We start from the raw sequence: 17,089 nt of genomic DNA on the forward strand, positions 1-17,089 counted from the left end.
AAAAGCCATTGGTAACCGAGTGTGTAGCTTGTATTCGAGCAAACGAATGGTTTTTCACGAAATTCAACAATGTTACGAAGAAGAGAAGATCCTCCTCTATCTTCTAGTGGTGATAGTTTTCATCCAGGTCCATTAATTTGCTTAGAATCAAGGAGCTACACACTCGGTTACCAATGGCTTTTAGGGCGAGATCTCAAGTTATGTAAGAACTTATTGTAAGGTATTGCAGACAATTCGGCCGACGAAAACCCCTCATGTCAAAGTAAATCATGGACCAAGTAGCTCTGCACCCTACTGGCACTTATAACTCGTTTAAACGAAGTTCTACAATCAACTTTCTAAAACTCGTTACTTCATATCTCGATATCGAGTTAGAGAATCATAGGCTACCTCGATGGTCCCTTGAAACGCAGTTGCATTGATTTTGTGTTCCATAGCTCGATACCTCCTTAACCCTCTAGTACCCAAATTTTTATTTTCAATCTAAATATCATTTTTTGTTATCTAAAATCGTTCTAAACACGTTTTGGGTAATGATTTATTTTTATTTGCAAATTTATGAATTTCTTTTTTTGATTTTTATAATTTTTATTTTTGAACATCCCTATTCTTTTTCATTTTTTCTTGAAACCTCTCCTGATTACTGATTTTTGTCAATAATAAAAAATCACATTTTTACGGTACTTTTGAAAATATATTATTTTTCATTTTTTTGGTGGAGCATATTTTATTTTCCGTGTAACTAACGGAAAAATAGGTTTAAAATTTTTTCAATACCATCAGGCTCTTCTTCCACGATAGGTTGATTGTAGAAAACTATTAGAGATACGATTTTTTATATTACACGTTAAATTAACCCTAAGCATTTGTAGGTTATATAAGAATACAATCTTTCAAACATTTTTCAAAAATACAAAAAAGTTTCAAAAGTCATAAAAAAACTTCTCTTATATGCGTGTTATGAGCCGAGGTTTAAGCCAAAAACAAAATCATTTTGATTTCCGAGCTACAAAAAAATACACAAAATTGCAAAGTGTACCCCGTCTAAAGGCGGGGTTGGGTATTAGAGGGTTAACACAATATCGAGTTATGAAGAGTTGACTGTAATTGGTTTTTCGATTTTGCTGAAATGGGATAACATTGACCACCCATGTGATGCATATTGGTTAGTGTTTGAAGTACCATCCCTAATAAAAATTCATAGCCTCAGAAGACGAATATAAACTCTTACAAGTTATTTTCATTCTGAGTTATTTTAAAATTTAACCGTTCAGTCGTCGCGCGGTTTGCTACCGTCAGAACCACCACGCTAATGCTGTGTACGATAAGCGAGGTTTTTTCACCACTGTTGTGCAAAATACAACAGCGCGACGACTGAAGTGTTAAAACGCCTAAATACGCCTAAAGGTAGGCAATCTCATAAGGAAATTTTGTATTCTTTTGCATAGATTGAACGTACATGTTACTTATACAAATTTTAACAACGGAATCGTTTTCGGCTAATCAAAATCATTCAAATCAGTGTATTGAAAAGTTTAAAATGTATACGTAAACAAAACACTTTTTTTTTTTTTTTCAAAATCTATGTTTTTTAAGGCCTAAAAATATCGGCAGAAGCACTGGTTGTGGCTACAGTACTATTACAGCCATAATGGGTTTTACACAGTAAATTAGCATGGAACATTTCGTGATTAGTAGAACACATTCATTCATTCGTCCGAATTAAAAAATAAATAAGGTACCGTGGGGCAAGTGGGTAATGGAATTTGCATAGTTCCAATTCTAGAGACTTTAAATTGAAACAAATGAGGTTGTGTATATTTTTAGCTTGACTCCCACCATATATAAGCAGCATGCTGAAATTTTTTTTTATGAAAAATTAAAGAATAAAATACAGAAAAAGTTTTTGAAAAATGTCTCCTTACTTTTCACTTGCTCCAAAAGTGGGGCAAGTGAAAAGTTTACCGTTTTGAACAATAAATTCAAAAACAAACAGTTATATTCACGATTTCTATTAGCTTTAAGGTGAAGAAGCCGAACTTGAAATTTTCCAGAGCACGGATCTGGAGAACCGAACATCCGTTTAAGCTGAAAACTTAATCGATTGGTCACTTGCTGGTGCTGACCAATCGATTAGGTTTTCTGCTTAAACGGGTGTTTGGTTCTCCAGATCCGTGCTCTTGAAAATTTGAACTTTGGCTTCGATTCATCTTCACCTTTTCAGTCAACGTCTTCCTTCAGCTTTTCAGTCAACGTCTTCCTTTTAATTGGCTGCCTGAAGTAGACATATTGATGTTGTAATGTTTGCCAACATCTTTTAGAGAATTTCCATGATTTCTAATAGCTTTTAACGCTTGAGTATAGTGTTTCTTGAATTATCAGCACGTTATGTTTTTCTATGATTGATAATTGCGAATCATGTTTACTTATGGCTACTTAAAGAGAAAACACAAATTCATCTCTAATGATAAACTTTTCACTTGCCCCACCTGATAAGAAAATTGACGGTGTTTAAATTTAGTTATTTTTAGGTCTACGTCGAATTTTATTCTAAACTTTTTTTATTGCAGTTTGAAACTGTCACAAAGGACAACTAAGAAGTGGTACAAAAAAATGTTTTCCGCAACTTTTTTCCACTGAAAATATTAAAATAAGATTGTACGCCGCCAACTTGTAACGGAGTAACAGTTGACAGGTTAACAATTGTTCACTCTATTATGTAATAATGGCTGAAAAATCTCAGAAATCTCTTACCTATCGTAATGTTCTCAATGACTTCAAAGGTTTACGCATGAGTTTAAAACGTTAATTCACATATTCAGTAAAGTATATCAATTGTATTCACTTACCCCATTCACCCACTTGCCCCGCGGTACCTTAAATAAAATAAATGAAAACACAATATTCCGTAAGACACTTTTACCGATTTTGGCAACAAGACGTATATTTTATGTTGCTAAATTTGGGTGTTGCAAAATTCGGGAATTTTAAAAGGCACATGTTTTTATAGTTGTAATCACTAAAAGTTTAAGAAAATTCATAATAGCTGCTGAGAATGATGTGGAAAATGTATAGGTGCTTTATTCACCTATACTGCCGTTCTACGTATATTTGTCCTGCGGTCCATAAGGTTTCCATAGAACATGTGACAAGTAGGCGTAGAAGGGCAGTATTGGCTTCACTGTATATTTTATGACGACAATTATGTTAGTTTGCTGCGATTTGGGAAATATTTTGCTGAGGGTAGTTTACAAGCGTCTTTTTTTGTCGAGAATCATTTTGAACTATTAACGAGCACACGGCGTTGCCATCAATTTTTGAGCTCATGCGTGTGGATTTGACCTTCGAGTCATCATAATCATAAAGCCATTGGGTGCTTGATGTATCCCATGACAACTTAAAAGAAAAAATAGTTATTGGGAGCTCCAGATAAAATGTCCAAAAGATTCCATGAGTATATTTATTGTAATTGTACTGTTTGAATTTTAAACAATGATCATTAACAAAATACTGATTTGTTTTTAACGGTTTTTTGGTATAAGAATTAAGGTAAAAGATAGATTTTTTTTCGCAAAATCAATATTTTGGGTAACATTGGAAAAAGTTATGATAAAAATCTGTTGCAATGTTCTGCATAGTTTCTGAAGAAGATAGGGTATATATTTGTTGAGGAATTCGAATGAATTAATAATGGAAATACTGCAAAAAAAAAAACGGCTGAGAGTCTAAAGTTATCCATTGAATTTCTACTAACTGTTCGATTTTTTACGACTTCTAGGAAAAAAAAATGAGAAATTGATAAGGCATATTTACCTGAAAGATTAAACTGGGTATCTCGAGCTGTTCTCGAATTATGAATTGATTTTTTCTGATGTTTCCCTGGAATTCAATCAATCGCTGATTCTAAAAAAAAGTAGCAACGGCTCAAGTATGGATAAAATTTGTGATTGTATTTCTGCGGGATTTTATGTAACATCTGTAAGAATTAAGTCTAATTCCTGATAAAAAACAGAGTTTTTGCGGATTCAACAATGTACATAGTACTGTGATCATGGATTCTTCCATGAATCGCTCTTTTAATTTCTTTAAAATTTCCATCAATGACAACGCTGAAAGTATTCTTAACTTCTGATGAAACTGACATCTAAAGTTATGTACAAAGTTTCTCTAACTCTTACTGAAATGTCTCCATAAAACCCTCATTAATAGTTCCATGAAATAATTTATGGATTAGCTTATTATAGTTCACGAGACGATTGGAAAAAATCAAACCGTCAAACTTTTTTGATCATACATTCCGAATGATAAGTTTAAAAAACCTTTACTAGCGCAACAACTACAAACACAATCGTGATGAACACAGTATAACAAATTATCTTTACAAGTGATGCTCTCGTTATACTCATAATTGCAATTTCAATTTTTCAATTTTTTCTGCAATTTTCAATTATCTTTACCAAGCTACACCTTCTTGCATTTGGGCCAATTTCCATTTCCAGCCTGGATTCAAAAGGATTCAACAATTTTCTTAGCTTCACTGTGTTCAACATAAATATTTACCGACGTTTGTCCTACCCATGGACGTGGACGTGCCTCTGTTTCAGTACAAGAATTAAATCCTCATTTATTCCTGGCCAAGATCACAGGGTTTGACGGTGCCATAGTAGAAGGTGCACCAATTACTTGTACACTAAACATAATCCAAACGTCATTGTTACGTGAAAACATACGTGTTTTTTTTTAATCGCACTTTTCACGTAGCACTTACGTGGATGTAAGGTAGCACCGAATGAACCCATGAACTAAAAAACTTCATCCGTTCCATCGGAGTTTCACGTAACAGCTACATGGATTTTCAAGTAGTTGTTACGAAGCTACCCAATAAATCCTACAGTTGCATAATACCCCCCTTTGGACATAGCGTGCGCCGATCGTTTCACGCAACACTGTATTGGTAGAGTGACCATAGTAGGCGGAAGTGTCACCCCACAGAACAACACGCTGAGAAGGTTAAAAATAAACCGCCTACTCCGCAATCCGCGGAGTCCGAAGCATGCTGCGATTCTGATTTTGCCTTTCGTAGTCGCTCCCGAACTAAACTATTTCGACGATTTCGACATCCCACCGGCGTTTGCTTTTGTTGCTGCAAGCCGGTGAAATGAGAGAGAAAAAAACAACCACCTTCTTCCCTCGGAACGATTTTTCGATCTAGGCTAATGCAGTCGAACACTGTTGTAAGCGCGCACGCAGTGATAGAATTGGATTCAACGGCGTGAAGAGAATCCATCGAAGCGGAGCGAATGACGATGACGATTGGCGGCGCAGGAGGGACATGATGGGAAGAGTCATTCGCGCGGCTTTAGATCGATGATGCTCAGCGAAGCTTATCACTGATAAAAGAATACGAAAATTACATCGATAGGGCGTAGCAGGCGATGATGAGCTGCTACTGGCGATGTAGCTTCGATACGGTTTGCGGCGGGTGTATTAATTGCACTGTGTATTTTAAATCGAGGCATTTTCCGAATGGAATGCAACAGAATTAATGAGCGAGGCATATATCTCTATAAATTCACAAAACACAAATCAAGAAACAATTTAAAGCCTGTCCACGATAAATTTCGGACACGGATGGCGGGTGTACCACAGAAAGTTCGAGAATTTTACAGAAAGAAGGATTAACATCCTTGTCAACTGTTTATTTTGTAGATATAACTCTTTTATTCTGAAATAAACAATTGGTTTTTGTTGAATTATGAGTAACTTTTTTTTGCTGCCATTATTTGGGTGTCCGAAATTTAACGTGGACAGGCTTTAATATTGATTGTTTCATGAATTTGCATTTGATAATACAAAATTCGGAAAATATTCTTACAAAATGCGTTATGAGGGGGTGGGTGGGTGTTGAAAATGGCCATTTTTGGCGTTATGAAATTTTTGAATAAACCCCATTTGCTTGTCGCAAGCTAACTCGATTTTTTTCTTACAATAAATAAGTGAGTCAGCTACAAGCGAGGCGCCGTAAATCCATGGTTTGGGAAGCCCGGGAATAGCATATTCCATTTTATTCGAAGCTGGAAACTAGAAAAATCTGTCAATGGAATGCGATTTTTCTCCTAAACCATACATTATATTCAATAATGAAAGTGATACATTGTTTTTCTAGAAAATTAATCCTTTTATTTCAGACATCATGCACTATTAACAGAAAAATGGGGTCCGCAAATTTTCATCTAACACTCTTAGCTTCATCTAATTCTTCCGAAAGAAATGCGCTTTGCGAAGGAGGACCACGTGATTATTGAATTGAAATCGAAATAACTTTTGCATCGATGAGTCCTGAGTCGTGATGTAGGGGTAATGCTCCCTATCTATTAAAAGACACGGACAACGTCTTCAGCCATTCAGCTGCACAGACTGTTACTTAACACTAGACAACGGACAAGCATGCTCCAGTGGCACAGTCGAGAAAAATTCCTGACGAAAAGTTTCAATGGCTGAAGCGGGAATCGAACCTACACCTTATGACACGATGCGATTAAATGCCTGACGACACTAACCGCACGGCCACTAGGCCCACCAGGGAACAGGGAGTCGTGATTTAGATTCTCACGTAGAAGACGTGTAACTTTTGTTTTGCAAATTTAACATCAATTTGTCCATTTGATCCAATTGCGAAGAAGTTATATGTAATGTTTAGTTTAACGGTAGTTCTTTAAAATATAAGATCTTCCAAAATATTCCTCAATGGTTCATTTCACAGTTAGTGAAGAAATTTGTTTAGGCATTTTGCCAAAGAAACCCTACAAAAGTTTCTTCAGGAGTTGCCACGCCCTTTTTATTTTTATTCGCCCCGGAAAGGGTCGAAAAATTCCTTCTTGGATCATATAAGAAACTCTGTTTGGAGCTTTTAAGATATCCCTGAAAGAATTCAGGCAAGGATTCCTAATATAGTTCCTCCAAAAATTTATATTGGAATTCCATCCAGGGATTACTTTTGCAGTTTCTAGAGTATTTTCTTCAGCAAAATACCATGAATTCTTCAAAATTTTATTTAAGGTTTTACAACTGTAAATACTACAGCAATTATTCCAGTAATTCCTCCGATGATTCCTACATATTTTTTCAGAAATTCCGTTCGATATTTTCAATTAATTCCTTCAGAAAATTACGCTGGTTGTTATCCAGGTATTATATTGATTATATTTAAATAATTATCAGAGCAATTTATCTAGAAAATCTACCAAAACTTTTTAATCCAATGATCTTTGCGAGAATTCATCAAGAATTTCTACAGGAGTTTCACCAGACATTGCTGTATAGGTACTTATAGAAACACCTTCTGAATTTTTCAGAAGTTCTTCCAATAATTTCAAAAAAAAAATGTCCTCGGCTATTCCCTAGAGCCATTTTTTTGTTTTATTAGATCTTTCTCTTGAAATTTTTCAAATTATTTCCGGAATACTTCCTGAAAGAATTTTAGGAGGAATCTGAAGTAATTTCTGAAATTTTGGAGGCAAGCCTAAGAAATCAGAAAAAGAAGTCTCTAGAGACAATACTGTTTGACAGAAAAACCACTGGTTGAATTTCTAGGGAAACTTAGAACTTTCTTGCAATATTTGAGAAAGCATCTCTGGAAGAATTCCTGAAGACATTGCTGGTGGAAACTGGTGGAATAATATCTGGGATTGTCCTTAAAAAAGTTCCAGGTTGAATTCTTAAAAATATCCTGAAAAAGTCCTGAAGAAATCTCCTTAGTGTATTTTCTCAGGGAGTAGTGTTTGATCCTTTGATCGCGTCACTTGCTCATGCGGGGCGGGCGACAAACACTCGAAGGCCTGAATACCTATATCATGGATCGAAATACCAACCATAGGTGACTCCTCTCCTCCATAGGAGATCCTTACCTTAAACCTGGAATGATAAAGGAATTTTATTTAACCTGGAAAAACATGGAATTCTCAGGGTTTTTCGGTTACACTCAGGGAAATTATTTTGAAACGGTAATTGATGGTAGAATATGTAGTTTTTATGACAAAACTCTCCTCAACCATAAATTTTATAGGCTGCGACGCTATCAGAACGCAAGTTGACATGTTCAGTCCTTTTAACGATTTTTAATTAATCAGTATAAAACATGTTTAGAAGTATTCAGAACTTAAGGTTGCCAAATTGGTAAAGGCAAGTACAGCTCCAGTTGGGTGTCGTTCATGAGCAGTTGATAATTTGAAAACTAAATTACTAAATTGTTTTTTCGCCTATTATACAAAATAAATAAACACCTGGTGCAAAAGTCTAGAGGCTCCAGAGAAACCTACAAAACCTATTAGGCAACTATTCAACAAGTTCTTGATGATATTTTTCTCAGATCTTTAGACTGGATGCTTAGAGGAATTTCTTCAGGATTTGGTCCAAAAATCCTAGAGCGCTTCCACAAAAGTTTATTCGTTTCGACACTTTTCCACGAAAACCTACAATAATTCCTAAGCCGATTTCTTTCATTTATTTCAGGCGTTTTCATAAGGATTTTTTCAAATATTCATCCTCGATTACTTTCAGGAATTGCTCCAAAAATTCTTCAGGCATTATTCGATGATATTATAAACTTTTCAAAGAACTCCTTGGTAAATTTGTTTCTAGGATTCCTCATTATTTTTCTCCAGAAATGTCTCCTTGAAATTTGGATAATGAGTAGACACCCTGTTATATCACTATCCCAATATTCTTTCCTTGACAACTGTGGAGATGCAGAGTAGAGGTATTCTCGGTCTCTACACGCAGAGAAAACAATTTTAATATCAAATATATTCTGAGTCATTACAACAATATTTCTGTATTATCTGCCGGCTTATAATTGCTTTTCATTATTTTAATAACTACCATCATTTTGGTTCAACAATTTTTATTTTTGATTTTGACAGCTGGATTCAAAACGGTTCAACAAAATTAATTTTTGATTTAAAAATTCATACTTTTGAAACAACAATATTATTGTATTAACATAAAAATTTTATTTTTTGAAACAAAGTATTGTTCTTATTTTATTCTGTAATACATTTATTTGAAATAATAAAACCTGTTTATTGATGCCAGCCCCCTTCCCCTACCATCCTACTATTGACGGATTTTACGCCAACTCGACAAAGGGATTGGCAGTACCCCTTCAGAATTCAATGAAACTTTCTGGGTGTGAAGACTATGTGAAACTAAGATACTTTACATACATTGTTTTTTTTTCAAAATCGATCTAGACTAACATTTGGAAAGGGTCAAAGGTTTTTTTTAATTTTTTTTTAAACCCGTATAACTCGAAAACGATAAGACCTACAAAAAAGTGTTGTATGGGGGACTGTCGTGAAATTTCCTGACGTTTTAGAGAAAAATATTGAAAAAATAAAAACACATATTCTACGCTGAAAAAAAAATATTCAAAACTTTAAAGTCGATTTAAAAAAACGGTTATTTCAGATTTCGATCATTCTCAAGCAAAAAGTTTCGTAATTATATTTACTAAAAGTCGTCCATACATTGCAAATTGGGCATAATTTAGGGAAAAAAGTTTTTCTAACATCGAATTTTTTAGGTCCCAAAGTCTTTTTTTTTCACTTATTTTTATAAACCCGTATAACTCAAAAACGGTAAGACCTACAAAAAGTGTTGTATGGGGGACTGTTGTGAAATTTCCTGAAGTTTTAGAAAAAAATATTGAAAAAATAAAAACACATTTTCTACACTAAAAAAAAATATTCAAAACTTTAAAGTCGATTTAAAAAAAAAACGGCCATTTCAAATTTTGATCATCCTTAAGCAAAAAGTTTCGTAATTAAATTTACTAAAAGTCGTCCATACAACATTGCAAATTGGACATATTTTAGGGAAAAAAGTTTTTCTAACTTCAATTTTTTTAAGTCCCAAACTGAAATTTATTTTTTCAAAGATTTTGTTTTAAACCGTTTTAAATCATATTTGGATTGTGTTTTCAAGTGATAAATGAGTTTGAATCAGAAAATAGATTGTATTTTCTATTGAGAATAGTTAAAAAACGGAATTATACAGTGATTATGTTTTTTACATGCAGGCAATCAATGGACTTCGCCTCTGCCTATGAGAAAATCAACTCCGTCTAACAATCCGACGGATTTTTATGGTTTGAAAGGCATCACAACAGTATTGCAAACATTGAAATGTAACAACCTTATCGGGGTATGGATGATTAAATTCTCTTGTGAAAAAAACTTACTAAATGTACCTGCGTTAAACGCCAGATGAATAAGAAATAATGAATATGTTTGTATTGTTATCTACCTAAAAAAAAGTTGATAAGCTTATAACTCACGATTTTATTTGCAAATAACAGTCTGCTTTTCTACGAAACAAAAAAGACTCCTTAAAACAAAGTTAAATACTGGTAATTAGCCACTTTTCTGAAAATTATAACGCTGTTCAAGGATATCACTGGAATAATTCCCAAGCAACGATACACCAAGTCTAGATTTACCATAAATAAGATAATAGATTGGAAAATGTTAGTTTTATTATAATATCAGACCAGTAGCAGTTCAGCTATTTATTTCAAAATTGATAAATTTTGTTAAACAAATCAAAAGTTATTTCTAAGTCAGATGGAGCTGCAGCTCATTATAAAAATAAAAAAAAAAAATTGTCAGCTTATGTAATTTCAAGAGTCTTGCAAAATACTGTGGAAACACAATCGCAACTCCGCGAGAACTATTCGACTGGGCAGTGAAACAAACTGATACATGTATCACCAAATTAAATTTCTTTTATATATCTAATGAATAATATGTTAAAATGTCAGAGGAATTGGTGGATTTTTTTGATAAGGTTAAAACTGTCCCTGGTACCCAAAAATATCATTGTTTTATGCCTATTAGTGATACACAAATTGCAGCCAAACGGTATACCAATTCAAAGGATGAACCAAAAATGTTCAATTTATTCAGTGAAGCCCAAACATAATGTAAATATTCATGTGCAGATACTACGTTTTAGGATATATAGCAATAATAAAAATAAAAACAAATCAAGACTTTTTTCATAAGCATAATATTGACCCTTTCCAGACACCTATTATGACCAAATAAGAAATTAAATATTATTGTGATATCTTTCCAACCATAAAAAAACCCATCGGATTGTTAGACGGAGTTGATTTTCTCATAAGCGGTTTGGTGCGAGATCAATTGAATTTAATTAAAAAAAACTGTATAAGTCCGTTTTATTTCTTTTAACTACTGCCATTAAAACAAATATGATCTATTTTGTGATTAAAACTCATTTATCACTTGAAAATATGATCATACTAGACTATTTAAAGCGAAATATAATCGGCTGAGATAGTTCCAGTGTTTCATGTAGGAGTTAACTGCAATAATAAAAAATGACTAATTTAATTCAACACTATAGAAAATATTAGTCATAACTTACCAAAAAAAAAACACTTCTATCATGAATTCCGATGTTTCGAAACTATTGAAATAATCGATTTATTACACTACTGCATTGTAATTTCTCCGCGTTGGTCTTTTTCACTTTTACAAAAGATTTTTGTTGTTGTTTCAAAAATAAATCTGTTTTTAAATTCTCTCAGAAAATTCAATAATATTTCTGTTTTGTTTCAATGAAAATCATTGCTGCTTCAACGCAATTCATTTAGTTGCAACAAATTGAAAGTGTTCATCAAAAATAACAAAAACAATTATTATTTTAAACAGCTGGTAATTCTCTGCGCGTAGTAACAATGGTTGTCCAACTAACATTCCTTCCCTTCCCCGATGACCGTAAGGACGTTGCCGGCGCCGTTAATAACTTGTAAAATTTGAGCCCTTGATTTGTACACATTGAGAATGGTTAAGTAATCCCAAGACCCATTCAATAAATCTCTGTGCAACTTCGATTGCTCTGTTCAATCACGGAGTAGCAACTACGAAGCTGCTCATGATTAGTATCTTTTCTTAGGCATGAGGTCTCCAAGACATTCAATCACTATCAGTCCTGATTATTCAGTTTATACAACAATTTACGATCTTTAAGAGTTTGAATACTTACTTACGTAAACTTTATTTCTTAGTTATAAATATTGCCCCACATCATTCAACAACAATCTAATGCAATATCAACAATTCTTTCTATCGCCAACAGAATTCATCTATGCCACGCTGCCCCGAACGCAACGAGGTCAACCGATCGTCCTTGGCAGTGACCCCAAGGGCAAGAACTTTCTCTACACCAACGGCCACTCGGTGATCATCCGGAACATCGACAATCCGGAAATCGCCGACATCTACACGGAACACTCGTGCCAGGTGAACGTGGCCAAATACTCGCCGAGTGGCTTCTACATAGCGTCCGGCGATCAGTCCGGTAAGATCCGCATCTGGGATACGGTCAACAAGGAGCACATTCTAAAGAATGAGTTCCAACCCATCGGTGGTCCAATCAAGGACATTAGCTGGTCACCGGACAGTCAGAGAATTGTGATTGTGGGCGAAGGCAGGGAACGGTTCGGACATGTGTTCATGGCTGATACAGGCACCTCGGTGGGGGAGATCTCCGGTCAGTCGAAACCGATCAACTCGTGTGACTTCAGGCCGGCTAGACCGTTCCGGATCATTACCGGTAGCGAAGACAACACGATCGGCGTCTTCGAGGGTCCTCCATTCAAGTTCAAGATGACCAAGCAGGACCACACCAGATTCGTCCAAGCTGTCCGATATTCTCCGAGCGGCCACTTGTTTGCTTCGGCCGGATTCGATGGCAAAGTCTTCCTGTATGATGGCACTACTTCTGAGCTGAAGGGTGAGTTTGGATCCCCAGCTCACGGAGGCGGAGTCTACGGAGTTGCATGGAAACCCGATGGAACTCAGCTGCTCACGTGCTCGGGTGACAAAACCTGTAAGCTCTGGGATGTGGAAAGCCGTACGCTGATTAGTGAATTCCCCATGGGAACCACAATCGACGATCAGCAGGTGTCCTGTCTGTGGCAGGGAGAGCACTTGCTCTCCGTTTCGCTCTCAGGCTTTATCAACTACCTCGATGTAAATAATCCCACCAAACCTCTGCGTGTGGTCAAGGGCCATAACAAGCCGATCACCGCTCTAACATTAAGTGACGATCGTAGCACGATCTACACGGCCAGCCATGACGGTGCCGTTACCAACTGGAACTCTGGTTCCGGTACGAATGACCGAGTTGGAGGTGTCGGTCATGGTAACCAGATCAACGATATCCGCGCCTCCGGAGATTTCGTTTACACGGCCGGAATCGATGACTCGATCAAGCAGATTAGCATCGAGGGTAACACTTATACCGGCGTGGATGCAAAGCTGAGCTGCCAACCAAGGGGAATGGATATCCTGAAGGAGGGTAACATCACCGTGGTTGGATGCGTGAAGGACGTGACTGTGCTGCAGGACGGTCGGAAAGTGTCGTCGATTCCGATCAACTTTGAATCGAGCAGCGTCAGTATCAACGCGGAAACTTTGGACGTTGCTGTCGGAGGCAACGACAACAAAGTGCACGTGTTCAGCCTGAATGGAACGGAGCTGAGTCCTAAGTTGGAAGTGGACCATCTGGGGCCGGTTACGGATTGCAAATATTCTCCGGACAATAAGCTGCTGGTGGCGTGCGATGCCAATCGGAAGGTGATCTTGTACAGCGTACCGGAGTATAAGGTATGTTTATTTTGTTGGAACAACCCTGACAAAAGTATTTAATTTTGTGTGATCGTTCAACATGTTTGAGGTATCCCGAAGATTTTGATTGAAAAAAGATATCGATATATTTGCGGCTATTCGGCTTTTGCAAAATTATCTAAAGTATTCACAAGTTTAGGATCTAAGGTCTACAATTATATTTATTGCTTCTATAGCTACCTAAGTACATCCAGAATTTCTTCCCGAGTTTTCCCGAGGGATGTTCAAAGTTACTATATAACATTTTTTTCAAGAAATCTACCAGCAGTCCAATGCAATTTCTTCAGTAAGTACAGACAATTTCCCCAAAAATTATCTAGGATTTTGTTCGTCCCAATTTCCATTTTCCCAATTGATTCTCCAGGAAATCTTCCAAAGTTTCTTACAAATGTTCCGGGTATCAATACAAACACAAAGGTCAAAAGTTCGTCCAAAGATTGTCATAAGATTCCTCCAGTAGATATTTTAGGAATTCATACTGAATATCATTTAGGAATATGAACAGAAATGCTTCCAGAGGGGCCTACCCCGTTTGACATAATGCCGTTTGGCATACAGTCGTTTGGCATAATAGTCGTTTGGCATAACAGTTGTTTGGCATAATAGTCGTTTGGCATAATTATCGTTTGGCATAATTTAAAATGAAAGGTACTGCAGTGATACAGTAGTATCCGGGAGGATGCGACATAAAATATTATGTTCCTTTTATTTTAAATAACAAGGCATAACTTCCCAGTAAACACAAACTCGTATACGATATTGCATAAGAGTACACAGGTGGAGGCGATATACGTACATGCGCCATTAGGCTGCATGCAATATGTACGTAAATCGCCTCCATATTTGTACTCTTATACCCTATTCTATACGATCGTGTGTTTACTGGGTTAGGCGTTGGACACATTTTTTTTTTGCTTAAACTGCCTTATAATATCCCGGACATATGACTCTCGGAAGTCATGTATGATGTAATTCTAAAAGAGCTTTATTGGATATTGGTTTCCTTGAAAAATGAAGATTACAAGTATGGCCTATCAATAACTGACAACGGAATGTACGATTGCGAGCAATTCATCCAAACCCCTTTGCTTAATGGAAAGAATTTGAATAAATTCAATGTTTTTCACCACTATGCCAAACGACTGTTATGCCAAATGGTAATTATGCCAAACGACAGTTATGCCAAATGGCGTTATGCCAAATGGCGTTACGCCAAACAGCTATTATGACAAACGACTGTATGCCAAACGGCATTATGCCATATGGCATCATGCCAAACGGGGTAGACCCCTTCCAGAACACCTAAATGCATTCGTTCTGAAAAACCATGGAAAAATCTATACTAAGATTACTGCAGCCGTTTTTTTTTTGAATGATTTCCAAAGTAAAATATCCATGGATTCTTTAAAATGTCCATTGGGGGCTTCCATCAGGAAATGCTTCAGCATCAATTAATCCGAATATTCTTGTACAAATGGAAACACTTGCAATTTCACCCGAAGTTTTTCAGGGATTCCTCCTAAAATTCTGCATCCAGGGAATCGTTTGGTAATTTGTCTGATCCAGTGATAGTGTGTGTCCAAGTAATGGAGCAAGTAGAAAAGCATTCGAATGACGTGAACAGACATAAAAATGAGCTACTTTCTTGCGATTTTTTACTCTCCAATCCGTTACTACTGCCTTTAGTACTGGCACAGATGCCCTATATATTCCATAAATTTATCACTTCCGAGAATTCTTCATAGGTCTGGACGTTGTTTTAGAGATTACAGCTAAGTATGCAGTTATACAGCGAAGTCGAGTCTAGTACACGACACTGAAGATGGCCTTACAGTTGAGGTCGAAAAACACGATCTGTCAAAGGATAAAAACTCTAGTGAAATCAAATGGTATTTAAAGGTATTTCACTAAACAGGTCGAAGATCAACTGCGTACTGCGAACAAAGAAAAATCATTTATGACAAAAAAAATCCCACTCGTCGAGATAGGGGATTACTTTTCCAGGGTGGCCATCGAATCGGGAAAAACGGGAAAAGCAGACAAAAGACGGAAAAACCGGGAATTTGAGATGGCCACCGGGAAAATCATTTTAAACAAACATTTCCAGCTCTAAATCTACAAACCACCGACAATAAATTGTAAAGTTGTTATGTTTGATGATATTATCATAAACCATCCGTAATTTTTTACAGATGACTTTCTAGTAGAAATTTCCATTTCACACATGAGTGATGCAAAACTTCATGTCAGATAAGCTAGAGAAAAGTTCAAGCCTTTTTTACTTATTCGTTTATTTACAGGCACAAAGATTCAATCGAGTTCTGTTTGATCTTTCGACCTTGTCACTTGCTTTTGCCGGGGCGAGCGACGAGGGCAGGATCAAACATGTCGCGCGTCGGTCTCGTAAGTGAAACAGTGGCGTGATCGGTGAGTTCGGTTGGAGTAAGTTAAAAAGTGCCGCGATCGGTTCGTTCTTTTTGATCCTTCGACCTTGACGCTTGCTCCTGGGCAGTGCGTCAAGAAAGCCCGAGCAGTCGCCCGTTTTTTTTTTCTGAGTGCGCGCCTATTTTTTTTTTTTCTGAGTGCTTTTTTATAGCCGAGCAAACGAGTGAAGCTGAAAGTGGATTGTGGCTGCTCAGTCAAGGATAACGGATCAATTGGTGAGCTCGTTTCATGCTATTATTTCTAATCTATCAAATATGTATGGCTGCACATTTAATCGTTACAATGGTGGGATGTAAATATGATTTTTCAACAAACTATGGATGGTTCGTCACTGTAAGTGTCGACACAAACTCTGATTTATGATTTATTTATGTTTAACATTTTTTTTTCATAACACCTCTTATATACCTTTATTTTTGTAATTAAAAAAAACTTTGAATGGTTCGACACTACAAGTGAAGACTTGCGAAAGGTTCACTTTATTCAACAAACTTTGGATGGTTCGCCACTGTAAGTGTCGGCATAAAAATAAGAGTGTTCTATGATGTCCCAACCAATCGAGGTTTTTGTTCCTTTTCAAATGAGTAAAATATAATAACACATGCTTTTGTTCTGACAGCTGTAGGAATGTTACATTTAGGTATTTGTTCAACAAACTTTGAATGGTTCGTCACCTCAAGTGTCGGCATAATTTTCCTCTACATAGAAATTGTTCATATCAAATAAACATATTTTATTTTCATAGAAGCATGTTTATATTTGACAAATAACTATTTATCATGGTCTAATCACTTATCAAAGTGAATCCTGTGACCCAACGATCCTTCCCATTAACAAACATCCCTCCCAATAACCTTTGTGGAGATGCAGAGGCAAACACGGTCTCCAAATAGCAAAGGTTACACACTAACATTCCTTCCCGCAATCCC

At 36.2% G+C, this 17,089-nt stretch overlaps 1 protein-coding gene across 1 annotated transcript in view; it reads left to right on the forward strand.

Moving 5' to 3' along the window:
• LOC5575377 (actin-interacting protein 1) overlaps positions 1-17,089 on the forward strand; it is a 41,224-nt gene that overhangs the window by 5,079 nt on the left and 19,056 nt on the right. Inside the window, exon 2 of the mRNA XM_001661857.2 lies at positions 12,163-13,694. Within this exon, the coding sequence (XP_001661907.1) occupies positions 12,163-13,694 (1,532 nt within the window). The remainder of the gene's footprint in view (positions 1-12,162; positions 13,695-17,089) is intronic.

This window comes from Aedes aegypti, chromosome 3, assembly GCF_002204515.2.
Source record: "Aedes aegypti strain LVP_AGWG chromosome 3, AaegL5.0 Primary Assembly, whole genome shotgun sequence".
Lineage (NCBI taxonomy): Eukaryota > Metazoa > Arthropoda > Insecta > Diptera > Culicidae > Aedes > Aedes aegypti.